Source organism: Silurus aristotelis (assembly GCF_946808225.1).
Source record: "Silurus aristotelis genome assembly, chromosome: 17".
Taxonomy (NCBI): Eukaryota; Metazoa; Chordata; class Actinopteri; order Siluriformes; family Siluridae; genus Silurus; species Silurus aristotelis.
The window spans coordinates 7576357-7603577 of record NC_139590.1 but is presented as its reverse complement, the minus strand read 5'-3'; the positions used below and the strand labels follow the sequence as shown (position 1 = coordinate 7603577).

The following is a 27221-nucleotide window of genomic DNA, read 5'->3' as shown; positions in this document are numbered from 1 at the left end:
ACGTTTATCATACACTTAAAACGTCAGGTGATTTGAGTCAGGATGCATGACATGCTGTTTGTAGGTTGTATGTTCACATTATTTGCTGCATCGCTCCAGTGCGATGAACGCCAGACATGATTTGGCTGATTTAATAAATTTGAAAAGTTCAGAGGAGAGACATGGGGTATATCGGTAGGAGAATGCTAAGGATGGAGCCACCAGAAAGGAGGAAAGGAGGAAGACCAAGGAGGAGGAGGTTTATGGATGTGGTGAGGAAAGACATGCAGGTAGTTGGTGTGAAAGAGGCAGATGTAGAGGACAAGGTGGTATGGAGACGGATGATCCGCTGTGGCGACCCCTAATGGGAACAGCCGAAAGAAGTAGAAGAAGAAGAAAGAGGTGAAAAGAAAAAAAGAATAGACAAGATTTTTCTTCCAAACTATTTGAATGAACCAAAAACAGAATGAAAATTTCAAAAATCGATATGCTTCCTAACTATTTGAATTTATTAAAAGTTGTTTTCTCACTGCAATTCTGCTATAACTGGAGTAGTTAAGGTTTATCTTGCCCAAGCAAAATGATCTCGGAGGAAGCGCAATTTTTACTGGCATAAAAGCACAATTATGAACACGAGAATGACACAATTCTCATTTTAAACACAGACATAGAATGCTCTAATATATCAGAATGCACTTCTTGAAATCCCCTGAGCAACTCCAGCTGATTTCATAATTCTAAACCGGTTTAAATGTGAACACATTTTGCCAAAGAAAATTGTTTTTTCTAAGTTGTAGGTCAAGAACTGCAGCATCGATTTGCTGGTAAAAGTGTCTTTGGGAGTTTTAGAGGACAGACTGAACATCAAGCCTTGTATATATATCTTGTGAGGCTATAAATGATCAACTACAGTGGGCAGGGTTTTTAAAATCTACCCTCTGTTAGTGTAGTTTCTGTTATTTGTCTTAATATATGACAGACAGTTCCAAAAAACACTACAAGCTATTTGAGTAACTGAGAAATAGCTAAAATATAATGTTGCTGTGATGCTCCACATTCACATTTGCAGACAGCCTTTTTCACATCATACACCATTATAACAAAGCAAAACCAGATTTATTAGAAACTCATCCCAATATCCACAAATCACATCAACATAAGTATTTAGACTCTTTGTTGTGACATTCCCTATTTTTCTGGATCATCTCTGAGTTGTTTCTTCATTTCGACTGATCTTCATGTGTGGCAAATTCAATGGATTGGATATGATTTGAAAAGGCACACACCTGTCTATATAAGGTTTTAGAGTTAAAAATACAGTTTAGAGCATAAACCAAGCATTAGATTAGAACAAACTACCTGCATTGCTCAGAAACAGGATTGTGTTTAGGCAAAGATCTGGGGAAGGTTCCAGAAATGTTCTCCTGCGCCGAAGGTGTCCGGCAGCACATAGTAGTTTCTATAATTCTGAAGAAGATTGGGACTTTTTTTTACAAATATGATTGGAACAACCAGATCAAGAACAGGAGGCCTGCTCTGTTTGAGCTCCAGATATTGAAACTTGTAGAAGGTCATGCATCACAGCAACATTCCACCAATCTGGGTTATGTGATAGAGTGCCAAATGGAATCCTTTCCTCTGTCCAAGCATGAAGTCCTGCTTGGAATTTGAATATTGTTTGCAAATTCCAAGTGGGCTTTCGCTCTGATTTTTATATGGTTAGACTTTGTAGACAGGTGTGTCCCTTTCCAATCAGGTTAATTTGCCACAGATAGACTCCAATCAAAGTGTTGAAATAAAATGCACCTGAGATACATCGACGTTGACGAAACAAATCTGGTGTTTGCTTTTGTCATTATGGAATAATGAGTTTAGATAGGCATAGAGTGTAGATAAATATTGAACGCTGCATCATTACAATTGCAACTATAATAATGCTGGTGTTTGAATTTTATTCAGCTGACTGTTCTGCGTTAATGAAATTTCAAAAACATTTGTCAACTCCCAGACAAATGTTACTCTACTCCCTTTAAAACAGCTATTAGATCCTTTTTTTTCCTTTCTTTCACACATTACTCTACATTCCCTCTCCAGACTCCACTAACTATGTTGTCATTGTGTGCATCTGCCGCTAAAACAGGCACTGCCACACTGACCAAGCAGCTGCAGAAAAAAAAACCCAGAACAGCTTTAAAACCCTCACACAAAGCCTCTGCAGTGTTATCACAGAACACTGGCACTGCCAAGAACTCCTCCAAATGTTACCACTGCATCACACCCAGTGCCCCAGACTATAACAACTAGAAAGTTGTTGAAGAAATCACAAGGAAGAAAATGAACACTGTAAATCACAGTGAAATTCTTTTCTCTGCACAGCCCAGCTTGTTAAGTTGTTGGGGTCAGCCAGTATATGGTGCTTCTGGAACAGAGAAAGGGAAGGGGGCCCAACAGTGGCACTTTTGTGGTGTTGGCGTTCGAACCCATCATTTTAGTAGCCCAGAGGCTTAACTTATGAGTCACTGCTGACTGGGCAGATTTTTGAGTGTGCTGAGAATTAAATATCACCTGTGCAGTAAAGCAGTGGTCCCCAACCCCCGGTCCATGGGTCAATTGGTACCGGGCTACACAAAAAGAATACAAAACTTACATTATTTTCGTTTGATTTATTATCAGATTCTGGACGATGTTTTATTTTGGAAAATTACCGGATTCTCTCCACCACATCTGTCTATGACTCACTCTTGCTGATGTCATGATGCCTCGGTCACATGTCTTACCAACATCCGCTACCTTCTTAAAGAGGCTGCTCCGGCCGCTAACACATAATACATTACCGCTAAATTAAAACCCCCAAGCTAGCAAAATGAACAAAAAACAACACAGTGAATTCACGTTTATTATTATATGTACAAAATACAAATTATGGCAGTTGTATCATTTAATTTTGTTGTATTTATCAACAAAATATTTATTTTAAAGGCCGGTCCGTGAAAATATTGTCAACATTAAACCGGTCCATGGCGAAAAAAGGTTGGGGAATACTGCAGTAAAGGATGATTACTCAGAGGTGATTAACGATTGAAATGATCGAGAATTCACTGAAGATCTTTTTTTTATCTACTGACAATAAGGCACAGCTGAAACTAATAAAAATCCAGTCACTTACAAAGATAGATAACAAGCAAATAACATGGCTGAAAGGTGACAGCGGTCGTCTTTTAATAATTTATGATGATGAGTGAGTAGAATACTCACTATAATTAGTGTGAAGTATTTGCACTGGCGCTCATCATGGTACTATTATCGACTAAAGGTGTGAACTCTAAAAAGATGGGAAACATCTATTCTGAATGTAACCAAAAGAGAATAAATGAATACATCAGTGTAGAAGTTTTTGTGAATACTGATGATACTTCACTTAAAAGGTCTGTAGTTATAGTGCTTTGCTAAAGCACTTGTGATTGCTGATTCTTATACCAGAAAAACAGTGAAGCTGCAATAAAGGTTCACCGATATGATTTAAAACACAATAGGGCCTGCTGGAATAGGAAAGTCATCAACAAGTTACAATTGCCACTCCAAAGTCGAATAATTTTTTCCATATAACAGCACATTCCAACAGTTTTTTTGCACTTTTATCACAGCAGTTTGGTTACGGTGACAACTTTTCTGTCATTAATTATAATTGCACACACTTTATATCCATTTATGGATAAATGTAATGTCAAAAACAAATTACTTCTTTAAATTCTTTATATAAACACGGGTCATAATGATCTTACATTACCGTATATTAGCTTTAAGCAGCTGTTCTCTCACCAGGATTTCTTCTTTCTTTAGATGATAAAACAAAAATAAGTGATTCCTGTTATGTTAGTCCTCTGTTTTGAGGATTCTCTAGCATCTTACAAAGCATTGACACTGAAGACTCCTGCTCATCATATTAAAAATTCTACACTTAAAGTCTTGTTATGTGGGGCAGTACATATTCACCTAAGAAGAACAAATTGGAATGAGCCCATTAATATTAATGATGATTTAATGGAGGAATAATGGCTTAGAAACAGATACGACTTTAAGACATTGACAGTAAACATATGGTATATACAATCTAGTCTGTGCAAATTGTTAGATTGGAAGTGTATCATCACAAAGGTCAATATTGTGATACTGGTTTCAATAAGCTATATTTTAGGGATATGCATTTCTATATCTAAGGCTAATGCGATTTGCATCTCGATGCTTAACCAATGATACGGTACATTAAAGATACATATAAAGCAGCTACCGATACAGTTTACTCCTATTAATATGCAATTTCGAGTTGATTCAACACAATGCGATTCAATGCAATGCAATGAAAAAAATTCGAACTCATAACCCTTTCACAAACAGGCCTTTGTAAAAAAAAAAAACCCTGAAAAAAGATTAAATAAAACCAGACGTTCTTTTCTCGTTCTGTCTCTGGGAAGATGCAGCTCTACCTCTGCCATGTAGGTTGTATTGTATACCTTTGCCATACAATATAGATGAGTTAAAACGGTTTTCGTAATTTTGTGATACGTCACATTCACGTAGCAGCAGTGGTGCTGAGAGAACGCACTTGAGAAACAGTTTATGTTTATGTTATAGGTAATCAACCTACATGTAAAATATTGGTCACAAATTATTGCTCGCTTTCTATAAAAAAATGTATAGCACATCTTATAATAATGATATATCAATAAACCGGTTATTACCAATAAAATATGTTAAAAAGGATGCATCGCAATACAAATGCCAACTTGACAATGCACACTTTTTTAAATTGATGCATTACATCGCTAATATATATATATATATATATATATATATATATATATATATATATATATATATATATATATATATATATATATAATTATTTTTCTCTATTTTCTTTTTTTGCTTATATCTGCCATGCTCAACAGCCTTAAGGACAAGCATAGCAAAAATGTTTCTGTGAATATGGCAAATGTTGGTTATTTATAGAATCCTGTAGAATTATAATTGGTTGGTTTTGCTCTTACAGGAAGATGTAGGGCTGCTGGGTCTGGAGTATACAGATGAGAACGGTGTTCTTTTGGTGGTTTATTTAGTATTAATGGGTTCAGTGGGATCACTGGGAGTGGGTTAGGGTTAGGGTTAGGGTACAGGTTTTTCCTCCCAAAAGCAAAATGATAAAAGACATAATTAGTATAGCTAAATAAACACAGGATTGTTTTAATATCTCATTGTTCAATGTTGTGTATTGTCTGTAGAGGACATCAGTGAGAGAAGGAAGGGTGGGGAAGGTGATTACGCGTAATCAATAACCCACAGCAAAAGACTGGCGCTGTAACTTGATTCTCTTATTATGAGAAAGAAGGAAATAACATAGATGGGGGAAGGGATGGAGAGGCAGGAGGAAAGAGACAGGCAAGAATGCAGAGAGGAGTGGAGTGGAGGGTTAGAGAGTAGACAGGATTATCTAGTTCCTTCTCCTACAGGAATATGACAGCAGTCCATTTTGGATACAATAAAGACGGCTCCTGCCGTGTACACCAGACTGATCTTTTAAACACTACCATACATTGATTAGTGTGATATTATAATAGTGAACAAGAAATACAATTTGATGATGTATGTGTATTCATTAACAGTCACAAAACATCTTTGTGATCTAGAGCTGTAGTAAGCAAGCGAGAGGAAACAGTGGAGAAGGAGAAAGGAAGCATGAGAAACACAAGTGTCTAAAGGGAAACTCTTCTGGGTGACACCATTGGAATTGGATGAATAATAACAATATGCAATTGCAATATATATATATATATCTTCTTCTTCTTCTTTCGGCTGCTCCCATTAGGGGTCGCCACAGCGGATCATCCGTCTCCATACCACCCTGTCCTCTATATCTGCCTCTTTTACATCAACTACCTGCATGTCTTCCCTCACCACATCCATGAACCTCCTCCTACCTCCTCCTACCATGAACCTTGGCCTTCCTCTTTTCCTCCTACCTGGTGGCTCCATCTTCAGCATTTTTCTACCAATATAATTCATGTCCCTTCTCTGCACATGTCCAAACCATCTCAATCTCGCCTCCCTCACCTTGTCACCAAAACATCCTGCATGTGCTGTCCCTCTAATAAACTCATTTCTAATCTTGTCCATCCTCGTCACTCCCAACGAAAACCTCAACATCTTCAGCTCTGCTACCTCCAGCTCCACCTCCTGTTTTTTACTCAATGCCACTGTCTCTAATCCATACAACATCGCAGGTCTCACCACAGTCCTATAAACTTTCCCTTTCATTCTTGCAGATACTCTTCTATCACAAATCACTCCTGTCACTCTTCTCCACCCACTCCACCCTGCCTGCACTCTTTTCTTTACTTCTCTAACACACTCTCCATTACTTTGCACTGTTGACCCCAGGTACCTGAACTCCTCCACCTTCTCCACCTCTTCTCCCTGCAACCGCATCACTCCACTGCCCTCCCTCTCATTCACACACATGTACTCTGTCTTACTCCTACTGACTTTCATTCCCCTTCTCTCCAGCGCATATCTCCACCTCTCCAGGCTCTTCTCAACCTGCTCTCTACTCTCACCACAAATCACAATATCATCTGCAAACATCATAGTCCAGGGAGACTCCTGTCTGACCTCGTCCGTCAACCTGTCCATCACCACTGCAAACAGGAAAGGGCTCAGGGCCGATCCTTGATGCAGTCCAACCTTCACCCTGAACCAGTCTGTCGTACCTACTGCACACTTTACTGCCGTCACACTGTCCTCATACATGTCCTGCACCACCCTCACATACTTCTCTGACACACCTGACTTCCTCATACAATACCACAACTCCTCTCTCGGCACCCTGTCGTACGCGTTCTCTAAATCCACAAATACACAATGCAGCTCCTTCTGTCCTTCTCTATACTTCTCCAATATATATATATATATATATATATATATATATATATATATATATATATATATATATATATATATATATACTATGCTTAAAGCTCAGTAACTAAATAATAAGGTGTGTGTGTGTGTGTGTGTGTGTGTGTGTGTGTGTGTGTGTGTGTGTGTGTGAGCAGCATGGAATGAGGGTTAATGATTTAATTAGTTTTGCAGGGGTTCTCTTGCACTACTGTAGAAAGAACCAATTGTGTTCCACTAAAACTCCCACAGCCCCAAGTCAACATGCACAGTCATCATTTGTCTGTGTGTGTGTGTGTGTGTGTGTGTGTGTGTGTGTGTGTGTGTATTTTTTTGAAATAAAATCTTTTCCTTGTCTTTGACCTTTTCCTTCTCCTTGGATTCACAGCGATATTTTGCAAAAGCTGATTCTGAAATAAGTCAGCACACACACACACACACACACACACACACACACACACACACACACACACACACACACACACACACACACACACACACACACACACTGCAGTGATACTCACACTAATCGAATTGCAGGCAGTTTGCATACACACACACACACACACACAAAAACCCTAATTCGGTTCATATATACATTACAGTGAAATTCTATACTTTGCATAGCCTAGCCTAGTTTTACTCGCGTTATTGTAATTAAGTAGTTTTTGTGTACTTCTACGTTTTAAAGTCTGTAATTTTACTTTACTTAAGTATGCTTTGTTTGAAGTATACTTAACTACATTTTACATCATACTTGTTACTGAGTAAGAAAATCTATAAATAAAATAAAAATAATGCAAGGGGAAAAAAAAAATCCACCCCGGCAACTACTGCACTAATTAATTGATGGGCGGAGAACTAACGCGCTAAACGTACAAGAAAGAGATATAGAGACAGACAAAACAGCAGAAATGCCATCGAACAAAAGTTGTTCAATTGTTGCGATTTTTCCCATCATCATAAATGACATTATAACAAAGTTTTTTTTTATTTTGCTGCGAAAGTGCATAACTCTCATTAGACTCAAGCTGTGCACTGTATTTTCTTTTGTTTATGTTGTTGTTATTATTGCACTTTAATTGGTTTAAGGTGTCCCTTCAATTAAATACTTTTTTAACTATACTAGAATACACTAGGAAGAAAGTTGAGCAAATTTTAAACGAGCTACTTTTTACTTTTTTCTGGAGTAACTTTACTTGTACTTAAAGTTGAATATTGTATTACTTTTTCCACATTCTGTTTCTGTCATCTATGTTTTAATATACTACAGTATATTTGACTTAATGTCTCTAGCCCTGTAGCTAGTCTTTAATCAAATGAGCTACCTGATCAGCTTATGGATCTGCGACAGAAGCTAGGATGAATCGTGAATCGTTTATGTAGCTTGACCATCATTCAAATTACCTTTATATAGTGAATATACATTTGCAGGGACTTACGCCCAAACAGCTGAGAGACCCAAATTTGTTTTAACATGAAAATTCCCCTGTGGACAAAGTGAGCTCTATGAACACATGGTTTGTCAGAGTTGATTAGGAAAATCTAAAGTAATTTTGACCAGCTGAACACCTTTTTGGTTAATTGTTCCAGTTCATCCCAAAGGTGTTCAACAGAGTTCTGTTTAGACCTCTATAGCAGGAGATCTTCCACTTCAACCAATGTTAACCATATCTTCATAGAGTTGGCTTTTGCCCACAAGCATTGTCATGATGAAATAGGTTTGGATTTCCTAGTTGAAGTGCATAGAACATGTAATGCTGCTACTTCCAAAGATATTCTATACAATTGTATGCCTTCAACTTTGTGGTAACAGTTTGGGTATGAACCAGGTCAGGTACCTTTGGCTCTAATTATTATTGTTGTTCAGTCCTGTAATATGCTTATCCAAGCCTTTGTCAGGATGAAACATATTCTTTTTCGACATAACAAATTTATGTAGCTGGGCCTTTACAAATGTACTTAAATACCATTTGTGTACATTATATATCATTAGGGCTAAAGTTTTTACTTTACTTCATACTGTACATTTGAGTTCTTAGCCCTGATTAGGATCCAGCCTGTGTATGTATAATTCTACCAGACTGCCAAAAGCCATTGCCAAGATTGGTTTTGCAGTTTATCTCACCAGCTGGGCTGACTTAACATTTTTTGGTGAACCCATTAGGGACAACCTGACTTACGGTGCTAAGATTGCATACTGTGTGTGTTTGTCCATTAACAGAAGTTTATCGAGTTTGAGGATGCGTTGGAGGCAGAAAAGAAGGAACTCCAGACCCAAGTGGACCATTTAGAATTACAAGGAAAACAGTTGGAATTGAAGACCAAGAACTACGTCGATCAGAGTGAGTCAACACATACACACCCACAGAATCACATAAATGTAATTGCGGCACGTATTCACGCAAGCACAATGCACCACTCTTTTCCAACAAACTCAAAATACAAATACCCCACTGGAGTGTAACTGTGTGGGTCTGTGATTCATTTTCACAGTCTCGCGTTTGGAAGAACGTGAGTCAGAGATGAAGAAAGAATACAACGCCCTTCATCAGCGGCACACAGAAGTAAGATCAGTCAGAGCTGTCTCACACACAATACCTGCACAATACCTGCATCTGCATAGTGCTTTAAAAATCCAGCAGGTACCAATTTTGCTGATCTGTATTTGACTTTAATGCAGATGTGGGTATGTAACTGTAAAGAATGTAAAGATTTTTTTATTTAGTATTATTTAATAGAAACCATGTCCCATTGAACACTGGACAATATTTTAGTGTTTTAAAACAATTATTATTGGTTCTATTTCCAAAAATAAAACTAGCAACCCAAACCACTGTAACATTGACCAGGCAGTTACTAAGGATAAATCAGGTCCATGTTACTGACTGTCCCGAATCTATCTGATTGCACGTTCACTCTAGGCCGGGTGCGATTTTTATAGTACTTTGCGTCTGTTGCTTGTCAGACTTTACGATCATGAACCCCATGTCACAATGTCAGACTATTTGTCAGTCAAAAATTGATGCACCCAAGAATAAGACTAGTCCGAATTTTTACATCATTAATTCATGACATGTTTAGACCTGCGTTCTTTTACTAATGGTAATAGCAGCAAACAAAAATAATCGATAGCATTAGCGTTAGCGTTCATGACATGCTTCGATAATAAAAAAGTCAATCACTTTTTTTCACTTCTTAATTCGATAAGTTTCTCTCCTTGCTGTACTGTCTACCTGACTCGACATTTTTCCTGAGGCGGTTTGAAGTTGTCGCGCTAATCGCGTCATCATGTTCGGTGCTTCTATCGGTTCTTAATTTGACCGTCGTTGTAGGAGAAATCACACTACAGGAAAGTGTCTGAAATCTTCGGACACTACCAGAATTCGGAGGAAAGAAATGATCGCAAAGGCCATTAATTGGCTGACGGTAAACAAACCAGCGATCAAAGACTACAAGTTTTAGCCTAGGATTATAGGAATCTTTTAGGATTTTCAAAATTTGTCGACCCAATCGTGGCCAAATTCGCACAGTGGGCACTTGGCTTAAGACCTCTCACTTGTTGGAATCCCAGTAAACATCTATAATCTCAGACAAATATTTAGCCTTTTTGGAAATGCTTCTTAAAATACATCATTCGTGTGCTCCCTGTTTCTGGTTGTGTTTGTATTTGTTTGCCTGATATATTTATAATGAATAATAATTGAAAATTGTATTTCATATTTACATTTACCTCCAAGTGTACACAAATAATTGTACAGCATATGATAATCTTTTTTAAATAATTTTTTCAGATGATTCAGACCTACGTTGAGCACATTGAACGTTCAAAAATTCAGCAGGCTGGAAGCAACCAATCAGAAACCACAAGCTGTGGGCGAACGTGAGTGTGTTTGGGTTTTTAACCAGTATATAACTGTTGATTGATGTGTTCTGTTTTTATATTAAGCTGCAAATAAGCCCATTTTGTTGAGATCCCACAATTAAAGCTGTCGTTTTGGAAATGCTGTTGCTAGGTGCTTGTTGGACTGGGATGTTGGTTGACAGTCTGTCAGTTCATGCTTAGTCACAGTCTTAGTAATGGCAGGTCCTTTTAAACGCACACCCATTACACACACACACACACACACACACACACACACACACACACACACACACACACACACACACACACACACACACACACACACACACTAATTAATGTTAGCTAGCTATCAGTTATGGTATCTTATTATTATTATTATTATTATTATTATTATTATTATAATTATTAATGTCAGCTAGCTAGTGGTTTTGATACCCTCTTATCATTATCAATATTAGCTAGCTAGCAAATATGGTACCTTATTATTCTTATTAATGTTAGCTAGCTAGTGACTTTGGTACCTTCTTATCATTAGTAATGTTAGCTAGCTATTAGATTTGGTTGTTTCTTATCATTATTATTGTTAGCTTACTTTTGGTTTAAGTACCTTGTTATTATTAATGTTAGCTAGCAGTTAAGACGTTTACAGGGACAGCAGGGAAAGGAGAAGTGTAGGAGAGTGGAGGTTAGGGTTGATACTTTAAATGTTGGTACTATGACTGATAAAGGGAAAGAGTTAGCTGATATTATGGAGCAGAGAATGGTAGATATGTTGTGTGTTTAGGAGACCAAATGGAAAGGGAGTAAGGCCAGGAAGTGGGCTGTGAGATGGAGGAGAGTGGGTTAGATAAAGTGGTAGAGGTGTACCTAGGAAAGAAAGATTATTGATTGCTGCAGACTTTAATGGGTATGTTGGTAAAGGAAACAGAGGTGATGAGGAGGTGATGAGTAGGTATGATTTTAAGGAGAGGAATGTGGAAGGGCAGATGGTGGTAGATTTTGCTAAAGGGATGGAAATGGCAGTGGTAAATACTTATTTTATGAAGAAGGAGGAGCATAGGGTGACGATAAGAATGGAGGAAGGTGCACACAGGTGGGCAATATTTTATGCAGAAGATGCAACCCGGAGGAGATTGGAGACTGTAAGGTGTTGGCGGGGGACAGTGTAGCTAGACAGCATCGGATGGTGGTCTGTAGGAGGGTTTTGGAGGTGAAGAAGAAGAGGAGGAGAGTGAGGACTGAAAGAAGAATAAGATGGTGGAAACTGAAGGGGGAAGACTGTAGTGTGAGATCCAGGGAAGAGGTCAGACAGGGGCTCAGTGGTGGTGAAGAAGTGCTGGATGATTGGGCAACTACTGCAGAAGTGTTAAGGGAAAGGTACTTGGTGTGACATCTGGAAATAGAAATAAAGACAAAGAGACGTGGTGGTGGAATATTAGAGTACAGCAGAGCATAAGGAAAAAGAGGTTGGCGAAACAGGATTGGGATTGGCAGAGAGATGAGAAAAGTAGGCAGGAGTACAAAAAGATGCGGCAGCAGGTGATGAGGAATGTAGCAAAAACCAAGGAAAAGACAGATTAGGAGCTGTATGGGAAGGAAGGAGAAAAAAGATTTTTACTGATTATCCAGGCAGAGGGAATGAGCTGCAAAGGATGTGCTGCAAGTTAGAGCAATAAAGGATAGAGATGGAAACGTGTTGACCAGTGAGGAGAGTGTGTTGAGAAGATGGAGGGAGTATTTTAAGCAGCTGATGAATGAGGAAAATGAGAGAGAGAAGGTTGGATGATATGGCGATGGTGAAGCAGGAAGTGGATAGGATTAGTAAGGAGGAAGTGAGAGCAGCGATTAAGAGGATGAAGAGTGGAAAGTCACTAGGACCAGATGACATACCAGTAGAAGCGTGTAGATGTTTAGAAGAGATGGCAGTGGAGTTTTTGGCCAGAATGTTTAACAAGATTTTGGAAGGTGAGAGGATGCCTGAGGAATGGAGAAGGCGTGTGCTGGTACCGTTGTTTTTTAAGAATAAGGGAGATGTGCAGACCTGCGGTAACTACAGTGGAATAAAGTTAATCAGTCACAGCATGAAGTTATGAGAAAAAAGAGTTGTGGAAGCCAGGCTGTGAGCAACAGTATGGTTTCATGCCCAAGGAAAAGCACTACAGATGCAATATTTGCTTTGAGAATGTTGATGTAGGAGTATAGAGAAGGTCAGAGGCAGTTGCATTGTGTGTTTGTGGATTTAGAGAAAGTATATGACAGGGTGCCGAGAGAGGGGTTGTGGTATTGTATGAGGAAGTCAGGTGTGGCAGAGAAGTATGTGAGGGTGGTGCAGGACATGTATGAGAACATTGTGACAGCAGTGAAGTGTGCAGTAGGAACAACAGACTGGTTTAAGGTGGAGGTTAAATTGCATCAAGGATCAGCTCTGAGCTCTTTCCTGTTTGCAGTGGTAATAGACATATTGACGGACGAAGTCAGACAGTAGTGTTTGCATGGACCATTTGCAGATGATATTGTGATTTGTGGTGAGAGTAAGAAGCAGGTTGAGAAGAGCCTTTAGAGGTGGAGGTACATGCTGGAGAGAAGGGGAATTAAAGTCATTAGGAGTAAGACAGAGTACATGTGTATGAATGAGAGGGAGGGCAGTGGAGTGGTGCGGTTGTAGAGAGAAGAGGTGGTGAAGGTGGGGAAGTTTAGGTACCTGGTGTCAACAGTGCAAAGTAATGAGGAGTGTGTTTGTGAAGAAAAGAGCACAGGCAGGGTGGAGTGGGTGGAGAAGAGTGATAGCAGTGATTTGTGATAGAAGGGTATCTGCAAGAGTGAGAGGGAAAGTTTATAGGACTGTGGTGAGACCTGTAATGTTGTATGGTTTAGAGACAGAGGCATTGAGTAAAAGACAAGAGGTGGAACTTGAGGTAGCAGAGCTGAAGATGTTAAGGTTTTCGTTGGGAGTGACGAAGATGGACAGGATTAGAAACGGGTTTATTAGAGAGACCACGCATGTAAGACGTTTTTGGAGACAAGGTGAGGGAGGCGAGATTGAGATGGTTTGGATAGAGGAGGGACATGGGGTATATCGGTAGGAGAATGCCGAGGATGGAGCTGCTAGGAAGGAGGAAAAGAGTAAGGCCAAGGAGGAGGTTTATGGATGTGGTGAGGGATGGGCAGGTAGTTGGTTTGAAAGAAGCAGATGTAGAGGACAGGGGTTATGGAGACGGGTAATCCGCTGTGGCGACCCCTAATGGGAGAAGCCGAAATAAGAAGCTAGCTAGCAGTTATGGTATATTTTTATCGTTAAAAATGTTAGCTAGTTATCAGTTATGATAGCTAGCTAACATTAAAAGTGACCTTTATAATAAACCTGCATACGCTATTAGGACACAATTATTAGATCATGCTTTAGTTCTTGTTCAGACAAGACTTCCAACCATACATATTCATGTGGCACTGTATCTTTTGCATCTGGGTTCTTCTGCACAAACGGTGAATAGATTTAATCTTTCAGAGTTTGAACATTTGATTAATATAACTCATTGTCCATGCTTTGTATTATTTGCATCATGTGTGCTGTGTTACATTTTGTTATATGTACCATGCCCTGCGAAAAGGTCATGCGTGTGTCTGTTTGCGCCTCTGTGTTCTGAACTCTAATTCGCATCTTTCTCGTTCTGCCGCTTTCTCTCTCTTTCTCTCTTTCCTTCTCACCCTCTTTCTGTCTGTCTGTGTGTGTGTGTATGTGTGAACTGCCTTATTTGTCTCCTCAGTCAACGCAACACCTGGAGGAAAAGGTAAAAATTCCCCCACAATCCTGTCTGCCTCATTCTCTGTTTCTACCCCAGTTCTAATTGTACTCACTGTAAATTGAGATGAATCCCTCCTGATTGAGTGACCCCAGTTACACACCAAAAAAACTGTACCTCTTTCTCCTTTGTGTGCGTTCACATGAATCGAGCTTAGTTATTGGCTGATTTTTTTTACTGCGCTTTTGACTTTGGAAAAACTCCACCCTAAATTACATAATATTGAAATATATATATATCTGTTACAAGTGCAGTTACAATGAGCGATCTCAAGCATAATGGTTAGGTTTCAGTGAGGTTTTTTTTTTTACACGTTTTGTTTACAGGGTTAATGAGATATCCAAGTTATGGCAAAGACTGGACTCGGCTCATTATGGATCTGCAAGATGACAAGCACAATGTTTTGATTGGAGAATTAGGATGAACTTTGTAGATTTGGAAGCTGAACTGCTTAAACAGTGTGGACAGACACAGAAGTGAAGGACCTGAACAGACTAAACAAATAGGATAATAAGAGATAAATCTATTACACTACTACTAAAAGCAGGTAGTCAAACAGCAAATGTGTAGCATAGGAAGCTATTCATGAAAGTAATAGCAGAAAAACATGTTGATGAAACAAGTTTAAACAGAATTTCGTTCCAGAACTGAAAATGATTCTGAAGAACTGAAGATTTAGGGTGGATTTTTCTTTTAAGCCCTTTCTGTGTGGGTATATGCCACATTTCTCATTGCCTGCCTCTGTCTCTTTCTCTCTCTTTCTGTAGTAAAGCGGAGCGACCTCCTTCGTTGAGTCTCTTTCCCACCGGGGATGCTATGGTACGTGGGGGTCACGGGGGGGCTAGGACGACATCGACAGACGCCTGGCATGCCAGTGATCTGGGTCGAGCCGTCTACGCCCCTGGCTTCCAGGTGCGACAGATAGGGTACCTTCTTGTGCCGCAGCTGGACAAGGAGTCATCATAGTGACATCACCATTGTGCCTTTAACGTCCTCTTACTCCCTTTCACTTGCTTGTGTCCCTGGAAGACAAGTTCTGTCAAATATGGACTTGTCATACTGGATGCCAGCAGGCATGCAGGGATCCTTAATTATGAATGTTTGTAGTTACCTTTGTAGTCCAGCAAAGCATATAACATAATTTTGTTATCTTTCGCTGCAAAGGTTTGTATTTACACCTCGATGAATGATGATTTTTGGTTGTCACCTACTGCTTGCCGATAAAAGCATTTGTGCAAAAAGAAACGGAAAGGCCGGGAAGGGAGACCTTCAAGAAAACATGTTTTTTAAGAAAAAAGAGATCCTGGGGAGATAACCAAATATAAAAATATAATAAAAATACACGTGATAATAGTTTTTCCATTGCCAGATGATACAAACTATAGTAGATTACTCATGCTAAATTTGGATAATATTACTGCCAGGATACCAAATACATATCCAGTAGCTGTGATTTGAAAGGGGAGAGCTAGCTGATGAGTGGGAACAAATTGGGGGGGGGGAACAACAACTTTACAATAACTACACTGAACAACTCCCATAAACTCAGTCATAAACAAAGAAAATAGGTCTAAAGTTAAGCAAATCCTGACTTACTTCAGACTTCAATTCCAGGATTTAGACCATATGACATCACTGGATCCAGATTAGAACCTCTACGATGGCTGCATTTCCACTGTGGGCCTTGATGAACAATTCTGCTTTCAGTTTTCTAGTCTTGTTCAGGCTCTAGTCTTGTTAAAATGCCAGAACAAAAATGAACAAATCCCTTCACCATGTGACTCATTGGGCACATGACTGAGCATTGCTTGTTGCTTTTTTGTGACTTTGGTGGTGCTTTAATGGACATATTGCATCAAAGTGTTTCCATCCTTTGTGAATTTTGTGCGTTTGTGTGTTTAATTGTAATTAAGATCATTCAAAAATATAGGTGCAATGTTCAAACAATTCAGATGATTTCTGTGTATTCGTGCTCTAATGTGTGTGTTTTTGATTCTGCCCCCAAACAAAGGAGGATGGCTCAGAGTCTGATTCAGTTGTGGCCACGCCCAGCAGCACAGGAAGCAAATCCAACACTCCAACCTCATCTGTTCCCTCGGCAACAGTTACCCCTCTCAATGAGGCGATGGTTCCCTCTGGAGATTTTGACACGTGTCGGGGTCGGAGCCGCAAAAACGCCAAGAGGCTCAGCAGGAATATGGAAGTTCAGGTCTCACAGGAAACCAGGAATGTCAGCATTGGTGAGAAAGAGATAGAGAGAGAGAGAGAGAGAGAGAGAGGAATGAGCTGAAATCACATACTATAATTATATCATTAGTTGTGTACAATAAAAAATGCTTTACGCAGTTCTTCTCAATACTACGCCCCATAGCCTCAGTAAGCCAAAATAATTACATTTCTTATGCAAATCGGTTTAAAGACTGCAAATTCCTTAAATGTGCTTTTGAAAATAAAGGCCAGTACTCTGTGATAACCCACACTGCATATGTGTGTACTGTATACGCAGGTATGGGAAGCAGTGACGAGTGGTCTGAGTTTCAGGAAATTATCGATTCAACCCCCGAGTTAGATATGTGTATGGATCCTCGTATCTATGGCGGCGGGAACAGGTGTGAAAACTTAAGTGTCCTGCAGAGTATTTACAGTTTTGCAAGATTATTCACTGGTTTTATGCATTTAGGACACTGTACATGTCTATATATGCAAAACATTTTACTAATTGAACATGTAATGGACACAATAAAATGAAAAAAAAAACATAACACACAAACATATCAAAAACAAAAATCCCTCAATGCAGTGAATGGTGTGTATTCTATCTCACATATTATCTCGTAATCCCCCTCCCCCAAAAGCCTCTTCAACACCATCTTGAACAAATTCCTAATACTTTTTCAGGATGTTGTAAAACTTTGACACTCTCTTCTTCACTACATATTTAAGTTTCTCTAAAGCCAAACTTGGAAGTGTTTTCAACAAATTGGCGTTATATTCCAATATATGGCAATCAATCATCTAGCATAATAGACACAGGTCTACCAATTTATTTTTTTTAGTTTGTGAGAGGACAATTGTCTAATTAAATGGCTTGTATACAGAGTTTAAGGCTTAGTGTTATTGCAGAGGAGGTCATCTGAGAGATATAGCGGATCAATGCAACCCAAAATGTTTTCGATCTCTATATTCCAACATGCGATGAAAGATTATTTAGTGTTAGTATAGAGTTTGAATTTTAATATATCCATCCATCCATCCATCCATTTTCTCCCGCTTATCCGTAATTCGGGTCGCGGGGGCAGCAGTCTAAGCAGGCCCCCGCCTTCGACTGCTGCCCAATCCTCACAGCACCGTCCCTTACGGTCCCTCCTGCAGGTGGTGAGCCCACGGGAAGGCGGCCCCACGTCACTCCGACGTCACGGACCTTGATATTTCCCTCGTAAGGGACCCCCGGAGCATAGAGGGTTGAGGGCCTTGCTCAAGAGTGGCAGCCTGGCGATACCGGGGCTCGAACCCCAGATCGGCAACCCAGCGCCTTAACCGCTGGAGCCACCACTCCCCCCTACGCAATTTTAATATACACTTTTTATAAACAACACGGCATATAAAAATATTTTATATAATAAAAATATAGAATTGCACCTTTTAGTTTTTGATCTTTCCTGAAAATAAACCATATTATTTTACATTTAAAGAGTGTTTTTATTTTTTAAACAGAAACAGTTTTCTTGCAGCCGCTTCATTAAATTCAGTAATGTTTCAGTGCGTGTTGATCGACGGGCAAATAAAATCTTCTAAAAATGATTAGAATTCTAATGAAACAGAATTTATACTTTTATGTATATATATTTTTCTTAACTGTCCATTTATTCAGATCTATTATTCAGTTTTTCTGCAGGCCACAGGTTTTCCCCTCTTTGCTGTCGAATACATGTCAATTTACAAACATAGTGGCGACCCCTAACGGGAGAAGCCGAAAAGAAAGCAAGTAAAAAAATTTAAATAGCAATATAATGATATAGTGTTTAACATTTAGCATGAGTCTGCTATATTGTATTAATTATTTCTAAATGCATTTATTACATGAATCTCTAAAAAGTTGCTTTAAATAAGTAGCTTCCCGTGTAGATATATATATATATATATATATATATACATATATATATATATATATATATATATATATATATATATATATATATATATATATATATATATATATATATATATATATATATATATATATAATTATTAGTAGATGCGCTTTACTTTTATTATTTAGAAATTAACCAATAATTTGTGAACAATGCACTATATATTTAGTATTTATTTGTGAAGAATATCTAGATTGATTTGAACTGTTTCTCAAGTGCATTCTCTCAGCACCACTTCTGCTACGTATCACAACACTATGGAGACCGAGGCGTGTCCTGAGAGTCACATAGAATAAAGATTAACATGGCAGAGGTAGAGCTGCATCTTCCAAATATAATGAATCTTTTGCTTCTTTACTGAGATTCTGTGTCTTTTTTTTAGTCCGTCTCAAGGCATAGTGAACGAGGCGTTCGGTATCAACACCGACTCGCTGTACCACGAGATCAAAGACGCCAAATCGGACATCATTGGTGACGTGGATGCCGGAGCAGAGCTGCTCGGTAAGCTCTAGTGTCATGAGTGTCCTGAGAGCTTATATTTTTTACTGTACTGTTGATTCGTAGCTTATGAATGCAGGCGTATTATTTTGTTCATGGGCTGTATTTATGATTGTTCTCATTGCTTTTAAAATAGCATTGTAGCTAAGCGAGTGATTGTTGCACATTGACCTGCATGACCTTTTTGTACGACAGCTACACTGCTAAAAATGGCCGCTGGGATATCACGCTTGCCCCATGGCTGCAGCACCCTAACCATCAAAACTCATTGTGAAAGGGGGAAAGCTTTTATTTGGAGTATGTTTGGCTTGAAGGAAAAATGTTTGCTCTGTTTATCTTAAAATGGGTTTCGTTTTTCCTTTGTTTCGTTTTTTTAGTTTACTGTAAAGGCAGAATTTGATTTGTTTATCTCAGTATGAAGGTGGTGCTTTGATATGATCGGCCGCCTCACTCACTGACCCTTGACCCCTCTCTGTGCTTTCTTCCCGTGTGTGCTTCTCCTGGCCATACCCCTAGGGGAATTCTCAGGTGTGTATCTCATCACTGAGCATTTTATTATTTTTAATATTGTTTCATTTTGCTACTCTTTTATTTTCGTTCACTTTGAATATGAATACAATAGAATTTCATTTTAATACCAGTTTGTTTTTTTATGTCATTTTTTTTTCTAAGTGAAACAAGTTCAGTGTTTTTTTTTTGGGAGGAGAGTAAAAGATGACTATTCATTACATATTTTTAACATTGGCATGTGCATGGTGATGTAATCAAAAGTTTAGAGGTGGATGTTAATAAAATAGAACAGAAAAGAATACAATATAGGGATTTTAAGCTTGAAATCAACACTGTATTAAATCAATATAGAGACAAAAGCTTGTGAACACCAGGCCATAAGATTTGTTTTTGCTTTCTGAACATCTCATTCCACATTTAGTCCCCTTTTCCCGTTATAATAACCTCCAATGTTTTGGGAAGATGTTCCACTAGATTTTGGAGTGTGCATTTGGAGATTTATGCTCATTCAGCTACAAAAAAATGTCAAATCTGGTACTGATGTAGGTGAGGTAAGGAGTGTAGGAGCGCAGGTTTCCAGTTTATCTCCATGGAGTGCAATAGGTTTTTAGGTCAGAGCGCTATACCAATCCACTCATGATTTTCCACTTTAACCCATGTAAACCATATCTTCTGAGGTGCTCAGGTTTGTGCCTCGTAGTTCAAGTGAAGGGAAAATGTAATACTACCGCATCCAAAGACATTCAATACAGTTTGACAGCAGAATAAATTTGAATATTTAAGATACATTTGCTTAGTGAGATATTTTTGCAGTGTGATGAGTGAACAGGGAAAGGAAGTTTTGACTACATTAGCTTCAGCTGTAGCTCATGTTTTGCTGCATTTTTAAAAGCTAACAAAGAATTATTTATTCAGACATGTCATATTTTTAGTCATGTTTCTTCACTTTATCAGTTCTGACCTGAAACAAGTCCATTTGCCAAGACTGACAAGACATTTATATAACATGAATGCCTGAATACCACTTTATATTAAAAGTATATATAATTCAGACTTTTTTTTTTCATTTTGCTGTTTATATGATTTATAATATAATTTATAATTAAATTATTAATTTAATATATATATATATCTGGAAATGACAAATTCTCCTGGACTGAAATATACTCACTATACTTTAAAATTTATGTACATGTAGACTTCACTCTAAATAAAGTGCAAGAGTGCACTAAGGGCAGTTTGTTTTAATCTGATTACAAAATTAATTGGTTAGACATGTACAGTACAGACCAAAAGTTTGGACACACCTTCTCATTCAAAGAGTTTTCTTTTGAAAACTGACTATGAAAATTGTAGATTCACACTGAAGGCATCAAAACTATGAATTAACACATGTCGAATTATATACATAACAAAAAAGTGAACTGAAAATATGTCATATTCTAGGTTCTTCAAAGTAGCCACCTTTTGCTTAGATTACTGCATTGCACACTCTTGGCATTCTCTTGATGCCTACTTTGAAGAACCTACAATATGACATTTTCAGTTCACTTTTTTGTTATGTATATATTCCATATATAATTCCACATGTGTTAATTCATAGTTTTGATGCCTTCAGTGTGAATCTACAATTTTCATAGTCATAAAAATAAAGAAAACTCTTTGAATGAGAAGGTGTGTCCAAACTTTTGGTCTGTACTGTATATATAATATATATATACAGTACAGACCAAAAGTTTGGACACAGGTGTGTCCAAACTTTTGGTCTGTACTGTAGCTCTCTAACAACTTAATCAAATCACTGCTCTGTGTAAAGAAATCACAGAGGATTTAGGTATCTTAGAGATCGATTTATTTGCAGAATTAATACTCTATAATCTCCTACATGGTTTCTCATTCCCATCTGGAGGAATAAGTGATATTTACTAGGTGGTAATAACAGAGCCAAAACATACTGTACTTGTTAGATATTCAGGTCAAATCTTGAAATGTTTTGAGATTTCATGCCCATTTTTGTCCTGATTGTTGTGTTACACTTTGTCTTAAAGCTAAAATTCTGACTATTACACTCAAAAGTACTTTCTAATTTGGAAGATCCAAAAACACAGGCCGTAAAAACAGAGACTTTTTTAGAACGCAAATGATAACCGTAATAGGAAAAAAACACTTTGCGCTCAGTATATACTATACGTACAAATGAAACTAAATAAAAAAATCAGTGACGCTGTATGACAGTAAAAGTATGCAAATTGTGCAAACAACCTCAGGAGACATGCGGCAGCCATGTTGCATACACGTCTGCATAGTATATGAAAACAGAATGCATCGTTCAGGCAGTCTGACTGTTTGTACCACCACTTAAATACACACACCTTCATTTTTGCTGAAAGATCACCTGGACAAGGTTAAAAAAAAAAGGATATAAAATATTTTGTGCATGTGTGTATTGGCCCATGCATATGTACAGTATGTGTATGTACAGTAAATCGTTCACCCGAAACTATATATCTCACCAGACGCTTTCCTTTTTTCTCCTTCTTTGTCTTTCTATCTCTTTTACTTCTTTACTTGTGCCTCTTTTCTGTTTCCTTTGCACCATGACACCCTTTTTTTTCCCCATTTTTCTACTCCTCTTCTTTTTTATTTCACTCTTACTCCTTGTTTACTCCCCCCACCCCAACCCCCACCCCTTCAATATCCTGCTGCCCCACTTTGCCTCTTTTTCGGCGCTCTCTCAGTGCGGGATGATTTCTTTGGTAAGGCTCTGGCACTGCTGATTCCTCCATGTCTGTGTTTTTTGTGCCCTATTCTGAGAACCCCCTGCTGTGATGTCATTTCCTGCAGCGATTCTGCTATAATGTCTTTCATTAGCATTGCTTCGGAATGGCAATATACATTTTCTTTTCAAATTAATGTTCGATTTTGAATTTCTCTGATTGTTTTAGTTTTTTTTTTTTTTTTTTTTTTTACAATTTATTTGCATTCGTTATAAAAGCACACGCATTTAAGTTGCATTTTGTAGAATTGCCTTTTTCTGAGTTGGATTGTATTTGTGCTACTTGTCCCTCCCTAACTGATCGAGTCACCATGCTTTTTGCATATAGTAGCACTCCTAAAACTAAACTTCCTTAATTTTTTTTTCTTATATAAAATATATTTAAATGGTACCAAAAAACTTTTAACTAATTGTAGTACCACACTGACTTAAAGCTTATTTGGAGGCCAGAAGTAATAATGTGTATCTCACAGGGATGGGAAAAGAGGTGGAGAACCTTCTCACAGAAAACAAACAACTGCTGGAGACCAAGTAAGTGTGTGTGTGTGTGTGTGTGTGTGTGTGTGTGTGTGTGTGTGTGTGTGTGTGTGTGTATACATGCTGTGTGCTTGTTATTTATTTATTTTTTGTGTACACTGACCGTCTCACTCCCTTCTGCTTCAGGAATGCTCTGAACATTGTAAAGAACGACCTGATCGCTAAGGTGGATGAGCTGTCGGGAGAGCATGAGGTCCTGAGGGAGGAGCTGGAGGCAGTTAAACAAGCCAAAATCAAAGTGGACAGCAGAGTCAAAGAACTGGAAGAGGAAATGAAAAGGTAAATACATCAATATTGGAATGTGAGGAATCACCCTAAAGCATATATACTTGCGATACCAGTGTTGTATATAGACCTCCAGAGGCTCCGCCCACAGCATACCTCCAGGAGCTCGGCGAGAGAGATAAAACCTAGAGACTCTTTGGAGATATGAAGGATCCAGTACTACTCTATATATACTCAAAATTAACATGAGATTTGCCGAAACTGTGTATATGTCCTCTTTAATACACTGAACAAAATTATAAACGCAACACTTTTGTTTTTGCCTGCATTTTTCATGAGCTGAACTCAAAGATCTAAGACTTTATCTATGTACACAAAAGGCCAATTTCTTTTAAATATTGTTCACAAATCTGTCTAAATCTGTGTTAGTGAGCACTTCTGTCTAATAAGCATGATTATTGCACAGGTGTACCTTAAGCTGGCACTCTAAAGATGTGTGAGCCATATTTGAGAAATATTTGAGAGAAATAGGTCTTTTGTGTACATGAAATAAAGTATAAGATCTTTGAGTTCAGCTCATGAAAAATGGGGTTATATCATTTTGTTCAGTATAGTTTGTGGTTTTGTTGTTAAAGAGCCAAAATATATAATTTCATGGCCATGCTTAACAAGTGTGTGCCTCCAGATTTGTGGTAAAAGTTTGAGTAAGAGGCACAAATAGCTGGAAATATCAGGTATCCATATACTTTTCTCCATTTAGGGTTTAAGCAAAATGACAAAAATAAATCCTTTATAAGCACAGGCATCATTTAAAATCCTTTTTTCTTTTCACATTTGTTTTTGCTGTGTTTCTGTTTTGTCCAATTGAAGTGCAACAGTCCATAAATGACTCTTACTCCATCTCCCCAGGCTGAGAGCTGAGGCACTCGGAGCATCTCAGGACTCCAAGGATGAAGGAGGAGAAGATGTAAGTCTGACATTCTCTTTAATGAAATAACCCAATCTAAGAATTCTAAGAATTTATTCAACTAATTCACTTTAGTATATATTCAGAGACTGATTTACAGGGTTTCGATAAGATGCAGTTCTTAATTTCAGATTCGGATTAAAAAAAAAATTCTAATATCATGCGATATTCGTAGGCATAATTCTAATTAAAGTCGTAGAAATGTTAACAAACACCGATCTAAATTCAATCACAATGTATGATGAAATTATAGCATCTTCATACAATTGAAATGGCTTAAGAAAATGTCATTGTAGTACAAGAAGTTCAATTTAATAATTTCTAGATAATGCTAGGCAATTAAATATATCAGGATAATGTTCTTGCAGATCAGCCACTTACAGTCGGTCAGGATTCTGACACAATAAAAACTAAAATATACTTTAACTTAGAGCTGTACAGAGTATGCTTTCTGAATTCAAACAAAGCCAGTTCTCTATTGTACATATTTAGCTTAAGCACTCATGTAAAATCCACTAGTTAATATTATAAAGAACGAGTCTAGTCACCTAAGTGAAGAAACACGCGTATGTTTGCTTTACATTAACACAATTTGACTGGGAGGATACAAAAAAGAGCTAAATCAAAAGTTCTGCGCATCTCTAGTAGAACAGGACTAAAGCTTTTACTATGTATCAGTATTGTTGAATACAAAAAGCACTGGTTTCAATAAATTGTCAATTTGATTGATTTTATTTGTATAGCACTTTTAACAATGGACATTGTAGCTATTTTCCAAAGATAAAGCGGTTAATTTGTTCCTCAGGAATGTAAGTTTGTCCCTAATCAGCGAGCCAGTGGCGACTGTGGAATAAAAAAACTCCCTGAAATGAAATGAGTAAGAAACCTTGAGAGGAACCAGACTCAAAAGGGAACCCATCCTCATTTGGGTGGCACCGAATGTCCATTAATTACAGTTCAATCATTGTTAAGGTGTTCAGTGATATGGGATTAAATGCAAACTGTGGTCCTGAGCCATTGTAGCAGACTGTTGATATTATTTACAGTCCAAATCCATTCTCATTTTTTAGTATTTATTGCATGCCTTGTTGCCTAAGTTTGTGGATACTGCTAGAATTTGTAAATTTCCCTTTGGGATGAATAAAGTTTAAAGAATAAAGTCTCTATCTATCTATCTATCTATCTATCTATCTATCTATCTATCTATCTATCTATCTATCTATCTATCTATCTATCTATCTATCTATCTATCTATCTATCTATCTATCTATCTATCTATCTATCTATCTATCTATCGTTGCTAATGGATCATTAAAAAATACATGCTTAAATGTGGAAATGTATATATGAAGGCAGTCATTGGGCAAAAAAATAGTCACAGTGTTTGCCACTGATGTCAGACACTTGTGCAATAGTAAGGTGGTAGCTCAGTGACTAAGGTGTTGAACTTTGAACTGGAAGGTCTTGAACTCAAATCCCAGCACCAACAGGCTGCCACTGTTGGGCTCCTGAGCAAGGCTCTTAACCCTTAACTGCTCAGTTGTATAGAAATCAGATAATGATGTCACTCTGAATAAGGGGGTCATCCAAATGCTGTCCCATAAACAGGAGTCACATTGACTCCTGTTATATGCTGTTTGAATTCCTGTTATAAAAACTACAAAATGTACAAACCTATTAAAAGCCATTAGTACTTACTTTAAGCTTAAATTAATCTTAGATACTTTCGCTTATTTAACGCATTTATTTATATTATTATATATGGACGCAGAAACAAAATGCCAAAACTACAAGAAAACTATAAACGAGTTGAAATGAGTTATAAAGCCCAGAAATAAGTTTAAATGATTGCATATTTGGTTTATTGTAATCTTATAATAAAAAAACTTGACAATTCTAAATAATATTAATTGCTAAATTATTTTGTTGCAGTGTGACGGGAATTTTAATGCATTTATTTTAATCATAATCCTTGTGTGAACGCTTTGGCAATTGTCTTACAAAAAAGGCTTACTTTTTTTAACTCATTAATGTTACTCTAACCAGCTTTGCCTCTGACCACTAACCTCCGTCTGTTTGTATTGTGTCCCAAACCCCCCACCACCCTTGGGATTTGTTTGTTGGAATACGGTGCACACACAGTATTCGTCCTCACTGCAGGATGACGTAGCGATGGCACAGAGGCGCAGGTTCACGCGGGTCGAGATGGCGCGCGTCCTGATGGAGCGCAACCAGTACAAAGAGAGGCTGATGGAGCTGCAAGAGGCCGTCCGCTGGACCGAGATGATCAGGTCAGGGTCGGGTGCATTATGTCTGTCATATACAGAGAAGTATACATGATATATGTCACATAACATCAAACATACATTATATAGACCGATGTTTGTGGACACCTGACCATAAGATTCGTGCTTTTTAAACATCTAATTTTACAATTAGTCCAGATTTGCCGTTATTATATCCTCCACTTTTCTGGGAAGATGTTCCATTAGATTTTGGAGTGTGCTTGTGGACATTTGTGCTCTCAGTCTAAAATCATTGGTAAAATCCTTCTACAGTTATTAGTATACTGAGGAGATCTGGGGCATAGTCAGCATTCCAGTTAATCCCAAAGGTGTTTAGTAGGGTTGAGCTCAGAGCTCTAGAGCAGATCATTCAAGATCTTCCACTCCAGCATCCGCAAATCATTTCTTCACAAGCTCGCTTTGTGCACAGGTGCATTGGAAAAATTCACCTCTATTCGAAATATTATTGCTTCCTGAAATATTTTGTTGCATTCTGATGACATTAGACACTTTTAATTACCACATATAATCTTTGTGTGGATGTTTTGGCACATTTCTCACCAAAAAAGCTTTAAAAAAAAATATATCGGTCATATTATATCTAGAGCAGGCCACTTAAGATCTTCCACACCAGCCTATTGTAAACCATATCTTCACAAGCTCGCTTTGTGCATTGT

The 27221-nt window shown here is 38.0% G+C and overlaps 1 protein-coding gene and 1 long non-coding RNA gene across 16 annotated transcripts in view; one reads left to right on the top strand and one right to left on the bottom strand.

The window, feature by feature from the left end:
• Positions 1-27221, top strand: part of mapk8ip3 (mitogen-activated protein kinase 8 interacting protein 3) — a 46964-nt gene that overhangs the window by 2023 nt on the left and 17720 nt on the right. For 5 of the 15 annotated variants that reach the window (XM_083567305.1, XM_083567304.1, XM_083567313.1 and 2 more), the window contains exons 2-12: positions 9155-9275; positions 9427-9497; positions 10725-10813; positions 15363-15507; positions 16607-16835; positions 17102-17204; positions 19129-19247; positions 23004-23061; positions 23194-23346; positions 24202-24259; positions 26402-26550. In XM_083567305.1, coding sequence (XP_083423431.1) covers positions 9155-9275; positions 9427-9497; positions 10725-10813; positions 15363-15507; positions 16607-16835; positions 17102-17204; positions 19129-19247; positions 23004-23061; positions 23194-23346; positions 24202-24259; positions 26402-26550 — 1295 coding nt within the window. Of the gene's footprint in view, positions 1-9154; positions 9276-9426; positions 9498-10724; positions 10814-14559; positions 14584-15362; positions 15508-16606; positions 16836-17101; positions 17205-19128; positions 19258-22983; positions 23062-23193; positions 23347-24201; positions 24260-26401; positions 26551-27221 lie in introns of all 15 variants that reach the window. The other 10 variants (XM_083567317.1, XM_083567312.1, XM_083567314.1 and 7 more) reach the window with 4 other exon arrangements.
• Positions 719-4394, bottom strand: LOC310740590. Its single transcript, XR_014537684.1, has 3 exons — positions 4242-4394; positions 1298-4186; positions 719-1004 (listed from the first exon to the last, which is right to left on the bottom strand). It is a non-coding gene; the product is annotated as an uncharacterized lncRNA (long non-coding RNA).